An 11,661-nucleotide genomic window follows, 5' to 3' on the forward strand; every position below is an offset into this window, starting at 1 on the left:
TCAAGGTTTGGAACTGGAAATTAAATTTTAAAAAGTTAAAAATATTTATAATTCATTCATAATTTGAAAAGTCTAATTAATTTTTTCTTATAATTTAGAAATGGCTTAACCTTCCATCTAGAGATGGATATATAAATTTTTTTAATATTAAGAATGCAATATATTAAAAAAATAATATTAATTTTAATAAAAAAAATATTGTTCATAATATAGGAAAAATAATAATGTAAGTATTGTTTTATATATTTATATTTTGAAAAACTAAATTAATTTGTATTTTATTTGTATTAGGTTTAATTATTTAAGTACGGCAGTATTTCAAAATTATTGTTCACTAAACTTTTTTGGAAATGACATTTCAAATTTTAAACGAAGTACTATAAATTTTTTAGCCGTAATACAATTATTATATCATAATTTACTATTATTTTTTTTTGTTAAAATAAAATTAGTGATAGCACGTACCACCAATTCAATAGTTTGGTAATTGCTATTGTTGTTCGTTGGTGTCTTTGCATGAGAGTTATGATCCAAATTCAATCTCGAGAGGGCTTTGTTTAGATAAAGATTTTTTTTGAAGTTTTTGAAATTTTGAAATTTTGAAAAAAATAAAATATTAATATTTGATTTGATGTTTTATGAGAGAAAAATTATATTTGATGGGATGTTTTTTGAAAAATGAATAGTATCAAATGAGTGAAGGGTATTGTATAAACAAAGTTGGAGTTAGTTTATTTAAAAATAAATAAATAAAATAAAATTCATGGAGGTATTGTCAAGACACGACATCAAAATGACATGAGATCGACAATGACTTTTCTATTGAATGTTTGAACAATCTTTTAAAGATTTTTCCATTTTGAAGCACCAATATTCTCAAAATGGAAGAAGTGGAACATCAAAAAATGTCTATGATCAATTTCTGTAATTGAGGGGCCATTTGGGATGGTTTTTTAAATTGGTAAAAGTAAAAGCAGAAATCAAAGGTTTTTGGAAATAAAGGGTTAATACATAAATTTTAAAGTATAGAAGAGAATGACGCTGAGTTTAAAAGTTACAAGTGGGATATAGACAGCTTTGACTAATTATGTGTAACGGGTGACACTCCGTCCTGCAAACATGCAAGCCTGGACGTGTCGGGATTAGACTAATCCCACATGTCATTATAAATTCTTATAGGGCGCTTCTGTCCCACTCAAACGTATCCTAAAAGACTTTCCAAGATGTCACATATCCTCAAATTATTTTAGAAAAAACATGCTTAATTTTAGAGTTATTTCAGTAAGGTTTTCGAAAAAGAATATGCACATTGTTGACACGAGTATACTATTCAATCTCGAATAGCCTGACACCGGCTCATTTACGAGAGTTGGCCTAGCATCGGCCTAACTCAAGGGTGTTACTTTCTGTCCACTTAAGAATGTAACGTCTTAATTGCACCCCAAGGATCCTTTAACTGCTAGGCCCGTCAACAACTATGGGTTGTTGCAAGTTGGCTTTGATACCAACCGTGACAACTCAGCCCGTAAGCCATGCAAAATCAGACATTTCAGGTAGATGGACTTTACAACGCGAGTCCTTTCAATGCACTTTTGTCATCACTCCAGTGTATTTAGATGTAAGTTTAGCTTCAATCTTTTATTTATATATATACATAGTTTTTATATAGCTATTATTAAATATCATATGTCATTCAAATTTATTTTTTTATTTTGTTGTCATCTAAATTCATTCTCGGTTTTATTTTTTAGTGAAAAATATCATTTTTTTTAAACTTTTTTTTACTCTAAAAAATTAAAATTTTTATTTTATCCATTTTTAAAATTTTGTACCTGGTCAAATGAGCACATAATTGGACTACAACGGAGTATAAAAAAATGAACTTTTAATTTGTGGATAAAATATAAATATATAATAAAAATAGTGCTGATCTCGACTGGCTCGGCATGGGCCGAACAGGCTTACTACAATACCTTATACGGCCCATAGACACCTGGGCTAACACTGCATTCTTGGACACATTAAAATTTGGGTCATATAAAATAATACTACCTCAAGTCCATAGGTTTGTTTAAAATATATTTTCAAAAGTATTTTAAAATTTTTGGTTTATTTTAAAATATTAAAAATTAAATAAAAATAAGAATTTCAAATGAATTGCACCAAAATATATTCGATCTAGTGCCTAAAATTTTCGTATTGTTCTTTATTACATGCAGTTTTACTTTCGAAATATCATATTCAATTTTTTTTAGGGGTGAGCATTCGGATTTTCGGTTCGGATTTTGTCAAATCCGAACTGATCTGAAAATCCGAAATTTTTGAAAAAACTAATCCGAACCGAACCGAAATCTGAAAATCCGTAATCCGAACTAAAAAATCCGAACCAAACCGAAAAATCCAAAATTCTAAATATTTTTATTATTATTTTTTATTTTTAAATTTCTGTTATATTTTATTATTATTTTATAATATTAAATATATAAAAATTAAATATATTAAAATATAATTAATAAATTTGAGTTTTTTATATTAAAATATAATATTTTCTAATAAAATATTAAATATATATAATAAAAAAATATATTAAAATGTTATATTTTGGATTTCGGATTGGTTCGGATTTTAGGTATACCGATCCGATCCGATCCGAAAATCCAAAATTTGTTAAAAATTCAATCCGATCCAATCCGGAAATCCGAAAAATCCGAACCAAATTTTAAATTTCGATTTGATTCAGATTGAATTTTTGGATTTCAAATATTTTGCTCACCCCTAATTTTTTTATAATCTTCACCAAATTTAAAGCTTTAAAGCATTTCTAAATACAATCACCTAAAAAATCGTACAAATATATTTTAGAACAATAGAAATTGCACGGACAGAGTATACAACATCATATCCAACATTTTATTTTTTTTCAAACATAATTTTTCAAAATTTGATAATACAAATTTTTTAGGGTGTGTTTATTTGGAGGATTTTCCCAAATTTTACTATTTGTTCAATTTTTTTCACCAAAAAATATCAATCAAACACCTGTTTTTTATTTTTTATATTATACTAAAAAATAATTTTACATTCAAACGATCACATCAACACTTATATATACCGCATCATACAATTATTCATATTCAAATTTTTTAATATTCAAATCTTAATCCAAAATCCAAAATCCAAAATTCCAAACAGAGACACTTGAATCATTCAAAAAATATATTAATCTTCTAATTTAGTAAATACAGCATCTATTATTTTTTTTATATTTTACCTAAAATTACAATAAAACTATATTTTCTAATAAATAGATACATATAAATATTTAAATTTTGTTGTGTGGAATTGGGAACCAATTGAGGGTGAGCTCGATTTCTCCACACTCGACGTTCCTAAGCCTTAGAAACATATGTTGGGTTAATTTACCATTTAACCACAAAATGGGGCTTTCTTCCGACAGCTGGCAGTTGGAGTTGTGTCTGTTGGGCTTAATCTTCTCTATTACAATACCGCTCGGGAGCTTATTCTCCAGCAGGTCCGGGACCTTCTTCTGCGCCTCCACGAATTCTTTTATGCTGAATTCCGCGTCACCCATTTTGTCATCTCGACTGAACGTGTCTTTGTCGTAAACTTTCTGCGCCAAAACGCCGAATTTATATGTAAGATCGGAGAGAGTATTAAAAATAATATTATTAAATATTATGTAAATATATACTTCATTCCTTTCGCAACAGATATCCCTTTTTATTTTTTTAATACGTTTTATAAAAGATGATTTATTTTTATTTTTGGTAATTTTATTAATTTTAAATATTCTTAACAAATATAAATCAATTTAATAAAACTTCTAACATATTGTTCGTAGGATCCACTCAAAATTCTATTATTTCTATTTCTCCTTAATTAACAAATATTTTTATCTATATTTAAAACTCCTCATTTTTTTTTATAAAACTAATTTATGGTAATGATAAATAAATAAATAAATATATTTTTTATTTATTTATATTTTATAAAATTTCCATATTGCATATATTTTATTGAAATATAATTCTAAAAATATTCAAAATACCAACAATACTACATACATAAAAAAAAAAATTAATAAAATATTATCTTAACTTATTATTAATAATTTAATAACTTACCCTACCTAAAATATGGCGTGTCTCTAACAAAAAAAAAAAAAGGGTTGAAGGAAATATTAAGCTATATTTACATATATTTTAGAATAACTTCTAATGTTATTATCAAAACTGATATAAATGATTATATATTTACTATTTTATTTTTTATTATAAATATTAAATTACAATAATATTTATTTACATTAAATCAAATATACATTTTAATTATACTTTTTTACTTTTTCTTTGAAATTCAAAATATTTCAGAGCATATTTAAGGATAATTTTATTTTCTGTACAAAAATATCACAAATATTCTTTTATTTTAGAAAAAAAGTTTATTATACAATTATTATAATAGTATATTATTTTTATTATAAAATATCATATTTAATTATTATTTAAATATAAAATGACCATACAAAATCACACGAAAATACATCTCAGGTGTTTTTGAATATTTTATATTTTTATATTAATATATTTATATGTTAGTTACGAAGAAGAATTATATAATACAACAAATAATATTTTATGTTAAATTATTAATTATTTTTAAATAAATAAAAAATATATATGTTTATTAATATTAGTTTATTATATAATTTTAATAATAATATTTACGGGATTTTCCAAAAAAAACAAATCCCTATTTCTTTAATTTTTTTTAGTATCTCCAAAACAAATATGTTTTCTTTTATTCCTAATTTTTTTCCAATTATTTTTTAAATTAAACAATTAATATTTAAATAGTATGATATTCTATGTATAAAAAACTAATATAATTTATTTTTTTAAAAAGAAAAAACAATGAAAATACAGCATACGTAAAGAATAAGATCGTTAATTAATTAAATAAATAATTAATTAATTACCAGTGTGATGGGGAGATTTGGATCTGAAACAGTGAGAGTGAGTTCTTCGTTCCACTCTGGATTCACATTCTTTCTCACCACACCGCTCCGAACTTTCTGACAATCAACAAAACCTTCCATCATCAATTTCTTTCTTTCTTCGAAGAAATCGAAAATAAATAATAGTAATTAAGATCAGAAATAGGAAGAATTGAAGGAGGAGATGTAATAATAAGACGAAACCTCGAACCTGTTTGCCTAATCTGAGAACGACATAGGGATCGCTGCTCCAGGTATCTCTTACAGCAAGGTTTATTCCTCTCATGATTTTTATCCTCAGCAGACCCACCACGTTTTCCATTTATTTATTTAATTTTGGGGTGAGGAGAGGAATCAATAAATTAAATTAAATTAAATTAATTGTATTGTCTCCTATTGCAGATTTTTTTTTTTTGTATTGCAGGTTGGGGGTGGAGTGAGGAGAATTCGGAAGTCCAGCTGGAGTGTGCCAATTCTTAACAGCGAAGGGATCGGGCTGGTCGAGTAGGCGCGTCTCGACACGCGCTTTGCAGGAGCGTGTATACCACGCGCTTTTGCTGCTTTAAGGAATAATGTTGTAATAGGAGTAGTATGTTCTAGAAACGCTGGAAGTTTGGTTTGGTTTGACTTATGCACCACAGCATAGGCCGGCTGCCTAATGTATTGCAACCTCCGTCTTAAGAATGTTAATATAAATACAAGAATTTAAATAAAATATAATTAGTAAATAATTAAAAAATATATTAATAAAAATAATTATAAATTAAAATTAAAATAATTTAATAATTTAATTAAAATTAAAAAAATTATAAAATATAGGATTTAAAATATAATTAAAATATATAATTATATTTTTAAAAAAGGAAAGGATAAGTCATGTGAAATGAACCAAAATAAAAAATAAAAATAAATTATGTGGGACGGAGGGAGTAGTTATTAGTCACTCGGTCATGAAATTTTAGAAATATTAGTATTATATTAAAATATAGTAAAAATAAAAATAAAAAAATTAAACTGTCTTTATTAGTATTCTATGATATAAAAACAATGATATTTGTGTAATATATTATAAATTAAAAGGATATTTGTAATGCTAGGTACATGGTATAATTACTAAAAAAAAAAAAAGAAATTGATATTTTATTAAGGGACAAATTAAAATAGAAAAATGAATATATTATTAAGGGACAGAGGATATATACGTTATTACCTCCATATTTTGAGAGTCCTATTTATTTTTTTTGTATTTTGATATTTGAATATTAATTATTATATCAAAATATAATAGGAGGTTGCTTCGCCTATCGTATATTCTATGTTGGCCGGCTTGAAGACATCAGAGAAATATTTTTATTAGTGTCTTTTAATATTAATATAAATATTTGTACAAAAAAATATACAAATATAAAAATAATTTTAATATTAGCTGTAATGACGCAAAATGTAAATATGACCGCTAGATGCGGACGAAAATAATACTTCATCCGTCCAGTTAGAAAGTATACATATTTCTATTTTGGGACGTCCAATTACAAAGTAAACATTTCATTAAATACCTCATTTTTTTTCTACAAATACCCTTAATCTACATCACATCATTACTTTTACACCAAAAAGTAAGGGCAAAAATGTTATTACACTACTTTTAACTACCCACTATAATTAAAATACTATTATTTCTTAAATACGGTGTCAAAAGTAAATGTTTACTTTTTGTACGTGGACGGATGAAGTATGTCATTACCAAACTGACCCCTTCATAGTCACTTGGGGTGTATTCGTTTGTAGAATTTTAACAAAATTTTACTATTCATCCAATTTTTTTCCTCAAAAACATCAAATCAAACACCTATTTTTCATTTTTTATATTATACTAAAAATTAATTTTACATTCAAAACATCACATCAACATCTATTTATATCACATCATATAACTATTCAAATTCAAAATTTTTACTATTCAAATCCCAACTCAAAATCCAAACCCCCCAAACAAACACACCCTTGGCGTGTTTTTTCTTTTGGGTGTGTGACAAGAATTAGATTTGGGAAGATTTTGTTTAAATTTGAATTTAAAATAAATTGGAGAATTAAATTGTTCTTTGGCTTTATAGATTTGATTTGGATTTTATAATTATGATGAATATTAATGTGATAAATTTATAGATTTTTCAATATTCATCTCTTACCAAATGATAAAATTACATAAAAACAAAGCCGAAGTGACAAAAATAGTAATATTATGTTACATGTCCACTTTGTTATTGGGCCACTCTATAGAAGGTACTTAAGCCCATTATTGATTATTATTCATATTTATTTATTTTGTTGCCCATAACAAATCAATCCGTTTGTCACAATAGAAAGCACAATAATAATAATAATAATAATTATTATTATTATTATTGATATGCAAAGAAGAAAAATAATGGCAAGAAACATGCTTATAGTTTATAATTGATAGTGGAGCAATATTTAATTATGTGGAATTGATGCACATATCTTACCTTTACAGCTTGAATTTCACCAATATTATGTATTTTTATATTAATATATAAAAAGTGTTAAGGTATAGTTAGTCTAATAGAAATAGAAAAAAAAAATAAAAAAAAATAAAATATACATATATATACATATATAGTAGGTGGAGCTAGGTGTATTTAATCCTTTTAACGTGTTTTAGATTTATTATTATTTTTATTATTTTTTGAAAAAAAAAATGATTGGAATAAATGTGATATTTTAAATAAAAATAAATATCAAATATAATTTTTTTAAAAAAAAAAAACAAAAAAATATTTTACACATATTGTATAATTAAAACCAAGAAGACAAGTTATTTATGAAATTTTGAATTTTTTTTTGCTACATCAAAGAAGTTTTTATCAACAGCCTTATATTGATTTGTAATTTAGAAATGAAGATCAATTATATATAATACAAATAAGTGTTCGTTTATTTGATGTTATTTTTTAGGATTTGTTTTTTATTTTATCAATTTTAAATAGTTATTAGATGTTAATTTTAATTTTATGAAAGTAGAACAAACAATATGTATTTTATAAATTGTTAGCATGTGTCCTATGTTCTAGTTTATATATGTATTGTGTTCATATAAATTTTATACTGCAATCAATTATAACATATATTGTGCAAATTAATGTCATTGACTTATTTTTCATGTGTTGTTGGTGAATATTTTTTATGCAGTTTGTACAGTAATATCAGTCTATAGATTATTTTAGTATTCTGACTATTTTTTATTTTTTATTTATTTTTTTTTTTTGTGTTGCTAAAACATTATTATATTTAAAATATAGTGTTAATCAATATTGGTAATGTAATAACCCAGAATATACCTCTAGTTTAATGTAAATTTATTCAAACAAGTAATATCTTGAAGATTCACTTGTCTCAAACCACACATGCTCTCATTAATGTTAATTTTATTATTGTTGGAATTGTTGTACTATTTCGGGTTTGTTTGGTTGTAGTTTAAAATTGATTTGAAATAAAAATGTTATTTAAATGTATAGTATTTTATGTGATATTTTATGAGAAAAAATATTATTCCCTCCGTCCCATAACAAAATATCTATTTTTCCATTTTAATACGTCTCATAACAAAGTATTCATTTCTTTTTTTTTTTAGTAACTGTACTATCTACCTAACATTACAAATACCCTTACAACTTACAATATATTACACAAATGTCATTACCTTTATATCACACATACTAATAAGTTTATTTTAGTCATTTATACTTTATTCCTACTATATCCCAATATAATATTAATATTTCTAAAACTACGTGCAAAAAGCAGATAAATACTTAGTTTTGGAACGGATGGAGTATATTTTATTATAAATATACAGAGTAGATAGTATAAATTCCAATTTAAAATCAAGAAAGAACAAATCATTCATATTCTTTATTAATTACTATGATTTACTTGTTAACATATTTTATAGTTTTCATTAATTTCTATTTTGACAATCAAATTGTGGTTAATGGCTTGTAAATTACATTAGCAAAATAAATCACACTTAGATAAACCATAATAAACCATGTATGACAAAATATATATTTGGAATAGACAAAGAGAGTGTGATATTTTAGTACAAAAGAAATGTAACAGACCAAAAATAATTAAAATATCATTATGTTATGAGATTCACATCTGATAAAACAAATTTGTTGAAATGGATATCTTGATACTTTTATGTAAAACAATTGAATATTTTATTGGTATTTTAATTAAGAAAATGTATCTATTATTTGTGAATGTTCTAAATTGTAAAAAATGTCTATTATTTGTAGATTTATGGAGCATTTGTTGTTGTTGTTATTATTATTATTATAAATTCAATCGAACTGTGTATATATATATATATATATATATACACATGTAAGTACACATTTTGAGCTTATATATGGCGAAAGTAGAGGTGCAACATCCTCTCCCATTCCAAAAGGGCAAATCCTATTTGCCTGATTCACTTCCACGTGCCTTTTCCCATTACCCCACGTCACACACACATATAGGCAAAATATAAGGGGTATTTTAATGTTAGGGTGCGAATACTTTTCTAAAATAAAAAATAGATATTTTAGAGTTACACATATAAAAATAGTAACAATAGTGAGGTGAAACGAATGAAGTATTAAATATTAATTTATTTTGGTTGAATTGTTCTTTTAGCCTCGTATCTAATTTCTTTTATCCTTCTAGAACTCTAAGTTGACTATATCTGAAAATAGTCTCATAAATAAAAAATTTCTCTAAAATGGTCACCGGTGCCGGACTCGCCATGCTGGCGCCCGCCGTTGCTGACGCGACTGACATGTCATTGTCACGTAGATGTCACATCAGTTCTGTAAGTAAAAAAATTTCGCTAGAATGATCCTTTGAAGGTGGCATTTACGTGGCAATGACATGTCAACTGTGTCAGTAACAGCGGGTCAGCGTGACGAGTCTGGCACCAAATGACTATTTTAACGAAAAAAATTTACTTACGGTCTATATTTTCAGACATGGTTTACTTAAAATTTTAAAATGATAAATAAGTAAGATACGAGACTAAAAAAATAATTTAAGGGATTAAATTTATTATTTTAACAAAAGGTTAAGAGGGTACATTGAAGAAAAAGCCCAAATGTGTATGTGTATGGGTGTGACCGAGTTGGAAAACCAAAGAGCACTTAATCACCAATCCTATGTAAGTTTTGGATTTGGCTGATGATTGACACCTGTCTCTATCTGAAAGTGCAATCTGATTGGATTCCTTAATACGAGGAACCAACCACCCCTCACTCACTTTTAATTAATTAATAATTAATAAAGATTCTTATTGGTTTACGAATCTTAATCACGTGGCTTCCACCAATAGGAATACGACTTCGCAGACAGTTACTATAAACTACTATAATCACTGTCTCCATGCGTGGATCGTACGGCCTATCTATCTATCTCTATATCCATATTTTTTAATTATTATTATTATTATTATTATTATTTATTTATTTATTTTAACCTATGTATGCATTTGAATGTATGTATTTTCAAATCTACAATTTTATTGGTTATAACTTGGAAGTTCGATCTAACGAAGTAATGTTTAGTTTGTGATTAAATTATGGTAAAAATATACTCCCTCCGTCCCATGTAATATAGGTGTATTACTGTAGACACGGGAATTTATGTAAACTATAATCAGTAAGTAATTAAGAAGTGTATTAGTAAAAATAATTATAGATTAAGATTGAGATAAGTAAATAGTTTAATTAAAATTAAGAAAATTATAAAATTTAAAATTTAAAATGCAATTAAAGTGCATAATTATATTTCCAAATAGAAAAGATAAGTTATGCGGGACGAACGAAAATAGAAAATTGGAACAAATTATATGGGACGGAGGGAGTACCGTATAAGTAAAATAATTTTAAAAATTTATATTTTAGTATAAATATCACCAACCATAAGTAATATAAATAAATAAAATATCTATACATAATTAGTTTTATGAAAAATAGTTTATAAAATATATATGTAAATATATTATTTATTTGAGAGCATAGTCTACTCTCTCAACTATCAATCCCAATTGAAAATCAAATTAATCCCTAGTTCCCTCATTTCTATTGCTTTTTTTTTTTTTTTAATAGTATTTTTTATATTTAATACTCTATCTCTTGTGCAAATATGTGTTCATTTGATCGAGTATGAATTTTAATAAAAGTGAGTAATAATTGTTATTTTTTTTCTTTTATAGTAGAAAAATACATAGTGTAATATTTTATTTTATTTTTAAAAGAGAATTAATATAAATTTGAATTACAAAAAACATAATTATTTTCATCTTAAAATTATAAAAATAAATTATATTAAAAGTGACTTACATGTTTTTTTTTTTTTTATATATCTTTGTGGGCGCGTGTGTGACTCTAATTTAGTTTTAAAATAAAAGATTTATGTACTTATGTTATGTTATAGTACTTTTTTTATCGATGTATATATATATATATAATATGTGTATATAGTAAAACACTTTTAAAAGTTATATATTCAATATATATCTTATACTTAGAATGTTGTATTTATTTAGCAGATATTTTCAAATCCCTTATTTGAGTCTATTATCT

General features: G+C 25.0%; 1 protein-coding gene across 2 annotated transcripts; it reads right to left on the bottom strand.

The window, feature by feature from the left end:
* Positions 1 to 3,193: 3,193 nt before the first annotated feature.
* Positions 3,194 to 5,441, bottom strand: LOC127258297 (protein C2-DOMAIN ABA-RELATED 3-like). 2 transcript variants are annotated; one of them, XM_051285094.1, is made up of 3 exons: positions 5,229 to 5,441; positions 5,000 to 5,095; positions 3,194 to 3,631 (listed from the first exon to the last, which is right to left on the bottom strand). In XM_051285094.1, the coding sequence occupies exons 1-3, from the start codon at positions 5,337 to 5,339 to the stop codon at positions 3,323 to 3,325; spliced, it is 516 nt and encodes a 171-aa protein (XP_051141051.1). In that variant the 5' UTR covers positions 5,340 to 5,441; the 3' UTR covers positions 3,194 to 3,322. The 2 variants fall into 2 exon arrangements, with proteins under 2 accessions (XP_051141051.1, XP_051141052.1); XM_051285095.1 differs by having other exon boundaries at positions 5,000 to 5,136; positions 5,229 to 5,376.
* Between the last annotated feature and the right edge of the window lie 6,220 nt (positions 5,442 to 11,661).

This window comes from Andrographis paniculata, unplaced genomic scaffold (assembly GCF_009805555.1).
Source record: "Andrographis paniculata isolate CXL003 unplaced genomic scaffold, ASM980555v1 Contig59END, whole genome shotgun sequence".
Taxonomy (NCBI): domain Eukaryota; kingdom Viridiplantae; phylum Streptophyta; class Magnoliopsida; order Lamiales; family Acanthaceae; genus Andrographis; species Andrographis paniculata.

Excerpts from the sequence above, each read along its gene's own strand:
- LOC127258297 (XM_051285094.1), bottom strand. The coding sequence starts at position 5,339 with ATGGAAAACGTGGTGGGTCTGCTGAGGATAAAAATCATGAGAGGAATA. Across the intron at positions 5,096-5,228 it reads TTCTCAGATTAGGCAAACAG|AAAGTTCGGAGCGGTGTGGT; the intron begins GTTCGAGGTTTC and ends GTTGATTGTCAG. Across the intron at positions 3,632-4,999 it reads CAAATCTCCCCATCACACTG|AAAGTTTACGACAAAGACAC; the intron begins GTAATTAATTAA and ends GTTTTGGCGCAG.